Raw genomic sequence first — 13,380 nt, 5'->3', positions numbered from 1 at the left:
CAACAGAGTCTTTGCCAGTACAACCTTCTGGGACCATCAAAAGCGTTGCATTATTGAAGGTGTTTATACATTGTATGATGTCGGACACCACCTATATTGTCTCCGAAGATGAAAGCTGCTAGGACTACAGTGTGTGTTGTTGCGCCAGGAAGCAATTCTTATGTTGTAAGGTGTTGGACTCCGTGGTCAATGAGGCTTTATCACTAGAGACTACTAGACCTATCACATGAAGCATTGTACTAGAGGTGTTTTTTTAATAAAGTTTTGGTTGTCAGGCACAATGGGCAGCAGAGTCTTTTAAGTATACAACTTTCCAGGACAATCATGTCAAGGATGGCATTAGAGATATTACTCATATGGTCGATGGTTCGGACTCGACCAATGGAGCATCTTCAAATGCAACCTATTAGGGCTCCATTTTCCATGAAGGCGAGTCCCAAAGGAGAGTAGGGATTGCAGCAATGAGGCACGGGCAAGAACAACATAACCTAACTATCAGCAGCACATTTGTGGGATTTACGTAACGTACAAGGCGCAAATACTCTGTGCTGTATTTGTTGACCACAGCAGAGGATGAGGGGCAGGGCGGCAAGAGCAGTCTCTAGTTAGTTTAGCTTGATATAAGAAGGCAACATTTCAAAACAAAGTATCAGAAAGATTGAATCATTCTTTTTTAATTATGGCATTAAATTAAGATAATCTATCACAATATCGATGTTTTAATAATGACCAATACTTAAAATTGTGCGCGTAAACTTCTCTATGTATATTTACCTTGATGACCTATTCTTAACCAGTATTGTGGAGTCACTCCGTATATGTGCAGCTAGACATACTTGCCCTTGAAATTGAGATGTAAAACCTTAAATTAAGCTTCATCATATAAGAATCACAAATGATCGTGAACCGTATATTTATCGACCAAAACCTGCTCATTGGGATCAAAACTCAACCGAAACGTGTACCGCGCTATGTTCATAAAGGGATTGGAAACCACCTCAGGAAATTTAGAAGTGGCCCAATTGTGCTAAGACAATGAACAATAAATTATATTGCATGCTTTGTGACCAACGCATTGCTGTTTAAGATGTGCCCATAACAACCAGTTTTCTTTGTCCACTTGACCTGGCCATATGGACGGTGAGCAGGAACGGTGTGCACAAGCGCTAATTTCAATTTTCTTTTCCAGTTGTGTTCTAGGCTGTCCTCCTTGGCAGTGCTCTGCTGTCACAACACTTCAAGCAGTTGTTGATTTTAACTTTGCATCTCCTTTTTTTTTCCTTCCCCTGCCCACCTCAACATAGACAACGGCGGAAAGCGATGGCGAGCGACCGAGAGGAGATGGAATAGTATGTTCTCGGGGAGGCTTATCCCACCCTCCCCAGCAGGTTTTGCTCTTCTTCTGCCTCCTTCTGAAATCTATTCCATTTCCTTTTTCAGATTCTTACTCATTTTTTTCCTTCCGAATTAACACAAATAAATTCACACAGGTTCTGATGCTGAATTTTATACCAGTGCCAACTGTCATTGGCTGGCCGAAGATTGGGTTGGCGGTGTGCAGTTGAGCGTCTACCTAAATGCTCTTGCTTGTTTGGGTTCTGCTTCCTTTCCTAAACAAACCAAACTCTGATTGCATGTTGCGCCTTGAAGTGATAAGGGATGCGGACTATTTTCTGGTTGGTTGTTTAGTTCCCAGTAGAGATGCCTCATCAGTGCCTATTGGCTGAATACCATCTTTCCAGTCCTGGGCTTTGCTTTTACAGATTGTTATGAGGTGCGGGTTTCTGTGGATATGGGCTTGTGATCCAGTTGGTGGTAGATGTCTACAGATGGTGTACTTGTTTACTGATTATTGTTATCACATAGATTAGTCCAATTACTACACTCCATAATATTTTTCATTGGAAAGAGATAGCCCAGGACTGGATATTAAGGTTTTGCCGATATGATGCCTGGTGGTGGCCCTAGCTCCCAACACTAAGGTCACAGTGGACCAGGAAAACACTAATGCAGCAAGTATGGAATGGACATGAGGATGGCTCTCAATGCCAGAGCACGTTTAACTCTTGTTGGGAAGAGGGTCTCAGGCCCTTTTACCGATACTGCTTGATCAGAGTGCATTGTAATACTAGGTTTAATGGTTCAGCCGTTCCACGTGCAGGTACGTGATCGTGGATCGGACATGAGCCAAGACGGCCGCACTGTGACGCTCCGGCCCAACCCTCACATTGGCACGTGCTACTATTGAATGATTTGACACTTTTATCATACAACTGTGTATGTGGGGGGAGGGCTGGCCACTTGATAACCATTTGACATGACAGATCCCATTTGAAACCCCACTGCCCCCGCCCCTAGTTACTCCTCATTGTGTTGAATGCAGTCTTTCATATAAACGTCGCTCTTACAACATAAGTAGTTGTCCTTGAACACATACTCTTGTGTTTCACCTGGTGCTAAATATTTACAGTGTGACGTAAATGTTTACATTATGACGCCATACTCTTGGATTTGAGAGGTCGCCTTTGAAACACATTGGTTTCTCACCTACACCTCTTTATATGTTTCTACAGACGCGTCCATGTACTCTCAGCTCCCCAAATATGTTTCTTTAGAGAGGGGGTCTAGTGTTTCAGTTGTTAGTAAGTGTTTACAGTGTGTGCAAATGTTTACAGTCTGGTGTCCTACCCTTGATTTGACCCGCCCCCTTTGAAGCCCCTCCATCCTCACACTCTTACATTTGCCAACATTTTCCCTCAGCCGTACACTTTCAATTTGGTGTAAATGTTTACAGTGTGGTGTATATATTGAGACTGGTGCTTTTGTCATCATCTTTACTAAATGGAATGCCACGTGGGAAGCACTCTGCAGTGACCACGTCCTGGCTAGTGTCTGTGTGAAAGAGCTCAAAGTGCCTAAGTAAAAGGAGAACTTTGTAGTATCTGAATGCCTGCTTATTTCTACCACAGCCGCAGACTTAGGAACTTGTGCAACTTCCACAGTAATGGGTCACATTGTGTAGCATCACTTGATACTGCCTCCAAGTAAAGGAATTCACACACAAAATACCACCAGTCAGGTGTAGGCAGGTACCACACAGAACCTTTGCAACAACCGTGGGTACAATTAACCTGCTGTTGACCCTGGATGTCACTGTAAATAATGTTGTACAAGCTATCAGGTGCATAACTATATTCAATTGTTGCATAGTGTTGTTTCCTTATAGTACTGTGACCATGGGAAACATCTGAAGTCATATATGCGACACACCACAGGCTGTATTTCCACCTGCTGGGCTGAATGTTTTTCTATATATTTTTGTATAAGGCCAAGGATAAACTCAAAATTAATGGGCGATACTGCGCATTCTGGTTGCAGTGATTGTAAAACCACACCGGAATACTGTCTCTAGTTTGGAAAATAAATCTGGGGGAGACTAGTTAGCCTAACGGCTAGGGCGGTCGACCTTAAATCTGGGGATCCGGGTCCGAGTCTCGGCAATGACGCTGAACATCCTGTGATTCTGGGCAAATCACTTAATCTCCCTGTGCCTAACAAAAATGAATGTGTGTCCTCATGTAACGCAACTGGTGCTATGTTAAGCGCTTTGATACCCGGCACTGGGTCAAAACTTTGTTTAAAATGTTTTTTTCTAAATAAACACAATAGCAGTAAAGTTACACAAAGAAAATATTGTGGCCACACTGCTGCTGTTTATCTGGGGGTACTTGTAAGCATTGTCTCTCTTCCCACCAGGACCCCTTCTGGGCAGTGGTAGTGCCAACACTCAACTGTAAAAAGGACTACACTCCGCCTATCAGAACTTGAGACTAACACAGCAATTTGGTGGGATCTTGACGCTGGCAGATGCAAGGACCTTGACAACTGTCCTGGTCCAGACAATCTTTCCTTCTGTAGGATTACAGGGCCGATGCCCAATAGCTTCTACAGTGATCTAATCTTGATCATCACACTATTGTGTCACCTTTAGCAAACTATTATCAATGTTGTAGTTACCCAACAACCATTAGATCAGTGTCTGAACTCCTGACAAAATATGTAAGATGCAGCTTTATGTAAACGGTCCACTATTGCTTTATTAATCGCGTGGTTATAGAAAACAAAAGCATTTCATTACCAAACGTGTAAGATAATTACCTCCTCCTTCTCTTTGTTTGAAATTATTAGAAAGTAAGGCAGCCCTGCCTCTCAAAAAACAAGCTCTTTGGTGTAAACGCCCCTTCCTCCCCATCACATTCTCTTTTAGTTGTCTCTGTCAGGGATTTAAATTTCCTTTCGGGTGTGGATCACTGACTGCGGCGATATGTTTACCTCATGGAAGTGTACCACAGCTAAACGCGGTCTCCCTGTGGCATTTTTCCTGACTACAACATTGCGTTGCGGGTGGCAGCTGGTCCGGTTACTTGCAGCCCGCGAGGACGGCGGTTAGTGGCCCACATACGCTGGATAGAGTCCCTTCCGGGTTCACAGGGCACGCTGTGCCTGCACTGCCAGATTGCTGTCGGGAAGCAACTGGGCACCTGGCTGAAGATGTTGAAATCATTCTGGAGTGACTAGGGCCATCATTGCAAATGTATATCTACATTTTGAAAAGCTTGCCTGACCTTAAAGGAGTTTGTCCGAGAGCTCGAGTGGCCGGAAAGTGTTTCCTTCGCTTCTTCTGATTGCAGCTTGAATGTTTTTTAATGACAAGTGGAGGTGTGAGCCTCCTTGCTTACATCTCAGCAACTCTTGTTCCCAGCTGATTTGTCCAGTAGGAAGTAAAGATGGAATGTGAAAGAAAGGGTAAGAGGAAGCCTGCTGTGGTTTCTTCCTCTATTGATAGTCATGATGACAGAGAGCATCAGAAAAGTAGATGTAGAGGTTCTAGGTCACTGTCTCCAGGCAGCCCAACGCTGTTGTCTGCTGAAGAAGTGCAACAGATGATTGATAAAGCGGTCTCTGAGGCTTTACAGACCAAAGCTCCTAGAAAGGGGAAGACGTCTAGAGCTGGAAGATCGGATTCACATTCTCCTTCGAACCATTCTTCGGACCCATATGCAGATTCTGCTAGTACTTCTTCCTCTGGCAAGTGTGTGAGAAGAGAAGAATTGCCACAGTTGTCAAACCACATTTGATGCAGTTTGGCATTTCATCCAGTCCTGGTTCCTGATGATGCAGACGGTCTTTTCCTCCAGTAGGGCTAGTCCTACATCACTTGCCCTTCTGATACATATGAAAATTAAGATGTTATTTTTAGACAATGGAATGAGGTGGATCAAACATACCAATGTTTATAAAAAAGACTTATGTGCTGAAGGACTCAGAAGACATTATTTCACATATTGCCAATGTAGATTGTTCATTAACCTGTTTGATGGGGTGAATGTCAGTGAATGTGGATGGCTGTACTCCAAATGATGCAGTGGTCCATAAGATTTGTAGCAGTTTGAAGAAATCTTTCACAATTAGTAATCTGGGACTGAAAGCCAGTACTTATGTGTCTTCTATTTCTCAGTCTCTTGTAAGCAACTTCGAGTCACTAGCACTGGTGATCCAGGGGGCACAGGCTGGTCTGACCTTCTGGTTCAGATGAAGCAGGTGTTAGAATTTATGGCGGATGCTCTTCAGACATTTTGAGGCAATAGCTGTATTAGTAGCATCTAATGTTCTAGCAAGAAGGAACTTGTGAATGAGGGACTGGAAGCCACTTTTCAGAAACATCCTATTCACTAAGGATCCCCTTTGAGGTCAAAAAGTTGTTAAGTGCCCAGCTGGATTCAGTGATCACAAAGGCCTTCATCAATAAGAAATACACTTTACCCTCTAAAGGAAGTTGTTCCCGTTCTTTAAGCCCTGGATTTGGGATTATATTGACACCTCTAAAAGGGAATCAAAATCGTATTCTTTGTGCAGAAAGAAGTTTCAGACAAAGATGTCTAAGACACAGGAGCCTTCTACTGTGTCTGGATCCTCTAAACACACATCTTAACAATTACTCTCTTTCAATCAGGAGCTGTGGGAGGAAGGTTCAATGAGATCTACAAAGAATGGCTAAAGAATGTTTAGGAAAGGTGGATGCTGAATATAATCAAGAAAAGTTATTGACTATGCTTCTGTGCTTGGCTCGGGGGCTCAGGTTTTATCCTTACTCCTGTTTCCAAGGACCCTACAAAGAGAAAGGTCTAAGGGACGGTGTACAGACGTTATTGGGGAAGACCTTGTTCCTGCTCCCCATGGGAGAAGAGAACTGGTTTTTATCCTGTACTTTGTCTGGTACAAAAGACCTGCATAGTCTAGTTCTAGACTTGAAAGCGATCAACTTTTGGATAGAGAATATTCATTTCATGATGGTGTCACTTCAAAAAAGAATTCTGATGGTTTTAGAGGAAGATTTTCTGGCTATCATTGATCCTCAAGGTACTTGCCTTCATATTCCTATTTATGCTAAGCACCAGAGGTTTCCATGGTACACAATAGGGTATTGTCACTTTCAGTTCAGGGGGCTACCATTTGGAATAAAGACTGCCCCTCAAGACTTAACCAAGGTTTTGGCACCCTTTATGGCAATGCTGCATCAGGAGGGGATGTTTGTGCAGTCCTTTCTGAATGATTATGTGGTGTATTCTGTAACAAGGGTACTAACACGTTCTCATATAGAGTTTTCTTTGTCCTGAGAGAATATGGGTTCTTGATCAACACCAACAAGTCTCAATTGATTCATTCTCAGGACCATGTGTTGATCAGGTAAGGTTCTTTACAGATCTCGGAATGGTAACTCTTCGGTACAAAACAGTCAAAAAGATACAGAAACACATATCCAGTCTTTCAGCGCAAGAGACTTCAACTGCAGCAGTTTGGTTACAGATCTAGGGGTACTTAGCAGTAACTGTCTTGTGGGTACCATGGCCAGGTTTCACCTCAACGAGGTCTTAAGGCACCCGTTGTCCCATTGGAGTACATCAAAACGCGATCCGTTGCACCAGATTCTAGTGACTCAGTATAAGGCAGGAATTTCAAAGTTGGTTAAAGTTCCTGAATATATATTGAAGGGTGTGTCATTGTCGCCTCTGACTCCATTTATCCTAACAGACGCCATTGTGGTGGGATGGGGTGCATGGACAGATTCTCATCTGGGTGTATGGACTCTAATTCAGAAGCTCAGGTCATCCAATTGGAGTGACTTAAGAAGCCATTTTCTCCCCTGTTGACAGGCAGTTCATTCATTGTAAGAACAGACAATATGACTGCAAAGTCTTACATCGACAGGCAGGAGGGATCGTGGTCGTCTTCTCTTGTCAAGATATCAGGTCTGATGTTCACTTGGGTGGAGGGCAAAATAAGTTAATTAGCAGCTGTTTATATTTAAGGCATCTCTAACTCAGTAGTGAACAGGCTGAACAGGATCATTGCATACTCCCTGGATTTTTGTCTCAACCCTCAGATGTTTGCTTAGATCTGTCAGACTTGGGGAAACCAGTGGTGGATTGGTTTGCGTTCCCATGGAACTCTCTTCAACCTCTCTTATGTTAAAGAGCAAGGGAGAACAGAGATTGAATATTGAATGCACTCTTGTGTCCTTGTCCCAGAGCCTACTGTATGACTTATCTCAGTTTCCCTTCATTCTGAAATTGTTGATCTGGATGAAGAAGGAAAGGACTGCCACAGTCCTGATCGCGCCGGCCTGGTTCTACCCTCTATCCTGATATTGATGAGAAGCGAGCCGGAGTGGATATTACCTATTGTTCAATCTGCCTAAACTTTTCTCTTCTCCATGTCACCCCTCTCTAGCGAGGCTCAGACTGGCGTCCTGAAAATTGAAAGGCTAGAGCTAAAGAAGAGGGGTCTTTCAGATCAGCTGGCCAGGACTTTTCAGTTTTCTGCATTAAGATCCAACACTTAACATTGGTATACATATAGTAAATGACGTACTACAAAGAATGTAATCACTCAGCCCACGTTGTTGGTAAATATCCTTTCTTTGTTACAGAATGGATTTGCGTCAGGGCTTAGAATCTCAACTTTAAAAATACAGTGGGCAGCTGTAAGGGTGTTTAGCGGTTTGTGGAAGAACTTGTTGGCTGTACAAGACTTGGTCCAAAGACTATTTCAAGGATTTAACAATTTGCAGAGACTTCATGTCTTTTCTGCAGTTCTAGAGGCCCCTAAAAAGCCTGATTGAGCCTCTCGAGAATATTGACACTGAAACCTGGTTGCTGTTAATAGAGTTAGGCTCTTCATCATGTAAAGATACTTATTTTAGCGGTTTTGAGGGCACAATCGTACATCTAGGCTCTCCCATTGTGCCAAAGTTGAATTCTGCTTTTCCCAAGGAATAGTCCTATTCTCTTTTGAGGAAATTTTGGTCCGGGAATGAAGGGGTTTAGACCAGCAGTCCAAGCCCTAAGCAAGTGGATAAACTCCCTAATAACCTTGGCGTATAAGGAATCACATCTTCCTTTTTTTTTATTTTTTTTTTTTTTTTTTTTTTATTGCAAATAAGTCAAATTAACAGAATCTTTTCATAGCTGTAAGATACATACATTTTCAGTATAAAACAGAGCATAGCATTTTTTATAGCATAACCATGATAAGTCTGATCAGCAAATAGAGCAAAGAAAAATCCAACAATAGAAATAAAGATTGAGATTTAACACAGATTACATGGAGTATACTACCCGCTCGTTTCCCCTTGAATCCATTGTTGAAGCGGCGCCCATATTTTCCTCCCCAATTGTTTTTTTTTTTTAGTCCTTTTGTTGCATAAATAGCCAATTCAAAATTAAACATAGCTAAAAGGCGAGCCCTCCACATAGAAAAGGAAGGAAGGTGGGTCGGGGCTAATCCATTCTTGGGTGATACATGCACGTAGCACAGACATCATAATGAATATCAAAGACCGTTGTTCGTTTTCAAGAGAGTTTGACGATAACCCTATTAAGATAAACTCCGGAGTTAAAGTTACTGTAGTTCCTAATATAACAAAGAGAAAGTTCTGAATTGCGGAGAGTAATACAGTCAACTTGGAACAACGAGAGAACATATGTATTGCATCTGCTCCTATCAAAGTACAACGATTACAGCGTATACCTGCAGTTGCTCCCCATTTCATAACTTTAGCTGGTGTATAGTAAAGATCAAACAGTACCATATAGTGCTGTGTGCGTGATCGCCCAGAAAATAGAATAGAATTAGCTAGCCCAATTGATTCCTTAATCAGAACATTATCCACCCCCAGTTTCTCAGACCATTTCTGTTGAGTCACAGATAAGTCATCTGGGAGCAGAGAAATGAGTAAATTATAAAGGTACCCAATCTTTCTTTTTGAGTAAAGACTATCTATCAGTAAAATCTTTTGAAGCCCCTGTCGCTCACGAGACGATATTGAATTTAAGAAGCTATGTAGCTGAAGGTATTTAAAGTAATCCCGCCTAGTGAGATTAAACTTAGATTGAAGTTCTGAAAATGTATTTATACAATTTTCCTTCCATAAATCACCAAGACAGGTAATGCCATTATTCTGCCATCTTTTCATAGTATAATCTCTGAATACAGGGGGGAACAAATGTGGTGAAGTTAAAGGAGTGTAGCACAACAGTTTGGGAATCCCAGCAAACCTCCTTATGATCTTCCATGCCCTATATGCTGCAGTTAAAATCTTAAATTTTGTTTTTTTGTTGTAACTCGGCTTTATAATTTTTAACAAATGGCCACTAGCTTCGGTACCTAGTGCAAATTCATAGATAGATGGAGTATGTGTTGGTGACATCGGAGCTTTAGCGCCTATTATTAGGGGGGACATAAATTGTAATACGGCTGCAAAATAGTAAAACAAAAAGTGTGGGATGCCCCACCCTCCTCTAGACTTTGATAGAATCATTTTTTTGTAAGCTCTCCGATTGCCCCTGTAGCCCCATAATAATCTCCCTGCCATCTTCTCCATTTGTTTAAAAAAATCTAAGGGGAAATCAAGCAGCACTGTTCTGAATAAGTATAGAAATTTAGGCAAAATTAACAATTTTAACACATTGTTCCTCCCATATAAAGATAAATGTAAATGATCAATTTGTTCAAGAGTGGAATTAGCCTTCTTCAAAATTGGGATGTAATTAAGTTTAGGATTGTCAGAAATTGGGGTTGTTAACTTGATTCCCAGATATGTTGCTTCGGAAACTATATTGAGTCGGGGCGGGGGTTTTGGCCAACAAAAAGTTTGGTGTCTTGGATAAATTTTATTTATATCCTGAGAAGGACCCAAAGGTGGCTGCCAGCTCCTCGATTTTAGGAAGGGCTTTATCAATATCTGTTGTTACCACCACCACATCGTCTGCATACGCCAGTGCTCTATAACTAACTCCTGCAACCTCTACTGGAGTTATACCCTCATCTTGATTTAATTCATTGAGAAAAGTATCTATATAGGTGGCGAAGAGGAGTGGAGAGGACGGGCACCCTTGTCAGGTTCCTAGTTGGATAGAAAATGAAGAAGATTTATTAGCCCCCAGTTTGACACAAGATGTTGGATTTTGATAAAGGGCCTTCAAGGCTGTTATTATACCTGGGCCGAATCCCTTCAAATTAAGTAGATCCCAAAGATGGGGCCAAGCCACCCTATTGAATGCCTTCTCGGCATCCAATAGGGTGACCCCGATAGATGTTCTAGTGCCTTCCACCTAATCCATCAGAGCAATGACTCTCCGAATATGATCTGACATATCTCTATTCGGAATAAATCCATGCTGCCATCGGGATACAATTGTAGATATAATTTGTGATAGTCGAGAAGCGAAGTCACATCTTCCTTCTCCCTTATTAGTACAGGGAAGGTTGAATTGGGGAATGTTGGCTTCTCCACCAGAGGCTTAAGGAACATCAAAGGTTGAGACCTGCGGGGCAGCCACATGGTCCACACCTTGCACCTTTGTGAAGCATTCTAGAAGAATGCAGGAAGTGGATGCAAAGGAGGTTTTTGGTTTCAAGGTTCTTTCTTCAATAGAGTGAACAGGAGAAAAGATTTAATGTTTATTAACATGTCATGGGGTTTGCTTGGGTAGATCTTACTATGTAATTAATTCAAGTCGGGGGGGGGGGGGCAATTGTTTCAGTTACGTACTAATAATTGCATTACTTTGAGTCCTACCCTTGCTTTAATTCATTACTTCCATCCCTCCTGTCGTGTTAACGCCAGTCCATCTGTGAGGTATGTGGCGTGGTACAAACAAAATGTAATGGATGGCCCTTTTAACTGAACAATTGGCCGGATTGACGTGTCAGAGATGCAGGGCTGCCATACTATGTAATGAATTAAAGTAAGATTACGACTCTGAGTAATGCAATTACTGGTAAGTAAATGAAGTATTGCAGTCTTTTAGGACATATAATCATTTACAGTCCACCCAGATAAATCAAATATGTCTTAATTGCTAAGCGGAGACATCTTTTTAGAACAGAGGAAAAACAATTTTAGGACTTTTGGTATACTACATAAAATCCGATGTTCTGTATTTTTGAGATATTTGTTTCAATCCCAGCTGTTTCAGACCTCAACGTTCTCAGGACTCCTCTAGACAATTCTACTAAAAACCCCTATTTGCCACGTGAATGTGACACTTTCAGAATCCAAGCAACAAAGCTAGTACAGTATTTAAATACCACCTTCCTGAGTTTGTGATCGGATTCCCAGGTGATCCCGTTTAACAGCCCTTACACTGCCTTCGCCAGACCAGTCAATAAATGTTTATTTAGACATTGACGCAATCAAGATGCAGTCCACCTGGGGTTTCGATCACAAACCAGAGAAGGTGCCAATGTAAAAATTGTACCAGTGATCCCCAAACCGGGGAAAAGTTGATCTCTGCCAAGTACTTGCCAAGACACTCTACTCTCTGCCTCGGACCAATCCACAGCCACTGAAATCTCAACTTTGCAGCACAACAATATATACCCGGGGAGCTTTCACTATTGCATATTGCAGGACAGACGCACAGAGAGCGCATGTTGCAGAAAGGATGCAATATCTTGCAGTAGGGATAGAGACAAGTCAGTGGTACCAGAAAATGTGTTGAAGAATTGCTCCGAGACGAGGCATGGGTTCTGGTGCTGAACTCAATAAGGCTTAGTCACATCTGCTGAAACACCAGCAAACAGTCACATCCTGAACCCAGATGTCATTCCTGCCAGACATGGCGGGTCCCATGCTGGAGGCTGATTTCTGTGCACCCAGGAATAATGGTTCTCATTGGTCACTCAAGTGCCATCTGCAGCAGTGATGGTCGTCCGACCCTCGCTGCCAAAAGAAAAGATCACAGGAAGGGTGGTTCCAAGCCTTCTCAACACAGAAGAATGGCCTCCTGTTCCACAGCCATGAATTTGCTTAATTTTGAGCCTAATCTGAAAGAGATTCAATAAAGGTTTACACACCTATATGGCCTCAAGCAATTGGCTTGTTTGAGGACCTCATGACAAAACTCAAAGGAACGATTCAGAAGTCAGTTGGCAGTAAAACGGCATCAGCATGGCGCGGTGGTCGGTCTTAAGAGAGTGCACCACGGCTCACTCACAGCGGCTCTTTGGACGGTCTTTACGACCACGTCTTCTGGGAGCAGGCTGGAGTCCACAGACGCTCATGGAGACCTTGTGAAGCCCAGTTTTGAGGCAAAGAGATCAAGCATGGCAGCCAGAAGAGATGGTGCGGTGCCATAGCATTCAAAAACACACCTAGCCACACAGCACGGGTGAAAGTGAGTTTGATGTCTGCCATGTCAGACCACAGTTCACCAGTGATGTATGCCACCTTCTGCAGTTATGCAGCTACAATTAATGCCTGCATGGACTATCCTCTGCACACTCTGGTCGCCAACGCTATGCTCATCAAGCGGAGTCTGACATGCTCAACGCTACTGCCTCCTACTGGTTATAGAGGTAGTATTCAGACCCAGCCTCCAGCTTTCCATGCTCTCTTGTACTTAGACTACTAGGGTGGCCTTGTTTTTAAACTTTGATTCTTATCTTGTGTTGTTTTAACCTCCGTTATTTGTGCTGCTCACGCGTAGATATTGTAGCTGCTCGTTGTGCCGCGCCTTGCTGTTCAACAGGCTGCGGGACAGCACAGTGCATGATGGGAGCTCTCTTCAAGGCCGCTTCTGTGCAGGCAGAGCCCATGGTTTCAGGCTAAAGGGCGCCCTCTTGTGATGCCACTGTGTGCCTTTCGCCCTTCATGTGGCCCAGACCAGGCTCTAAGCCAGAGACTGGCCTGGGAGGTGTGAGTGCGGAAGGAGAGCTCCAAGACAGTCTGGCCACCATCTTTGTAACCTCGGCCTGTGAAATGTCTGCTTAACTAACCAGGCTCTCTTTCTCCTTGGTGTTCCCGGTGATGCAGCT

At 42.9% G+C, this 13,380-nt stretch overlaps 1 protein-coding gene across 3 annotated transcripts in view; it reads left to right on the top strand.

Annotated features, from left to right (window-relative positions):
* The window catches only part of TMEM63B (transmembrane protein 63B), a 383,550-nt gene that overhangs the window by 246,464 nt on the left and 123,706 nt on the right, over positions 1-13,380 (top strand). For 2 of the 3 annotated variants that reach the window (XM_086925945.1, XM_086925946.1), the window contains exon 4: positions 1,305-1,349. The exons of the other annotated variant lie outside the window; for it this stretch is intronic. In XM_086925945.1, the coding sequence (XP_086782071.1) occupies positions 1,305-1,349 (45 nt within the window). The remainder of the gene's footprint in view (positions 1-1,304; positions 1,350-13,380) is intronic. 3 annotated transcript variants of the gene reach the window in all.

This window comes from Lissotriton vulgaris, chromosome 6 (genome assembly GCF_964263255.1).
Source record: "Lissotriton vulgaris chromosome 6, aLisVul1.2, whole genome shotgun sequence".
In the NCBI taxonomy this organism is placed as follows: Eukaryota; Metazoa; Chordata; class Amphibia; order Caudata; family Salamandridae; genus Lissotriton; species Lissotriton vulgaris.
This window is presented reverse-complemented; position numbering and strand designations above follow the sequence as displayed.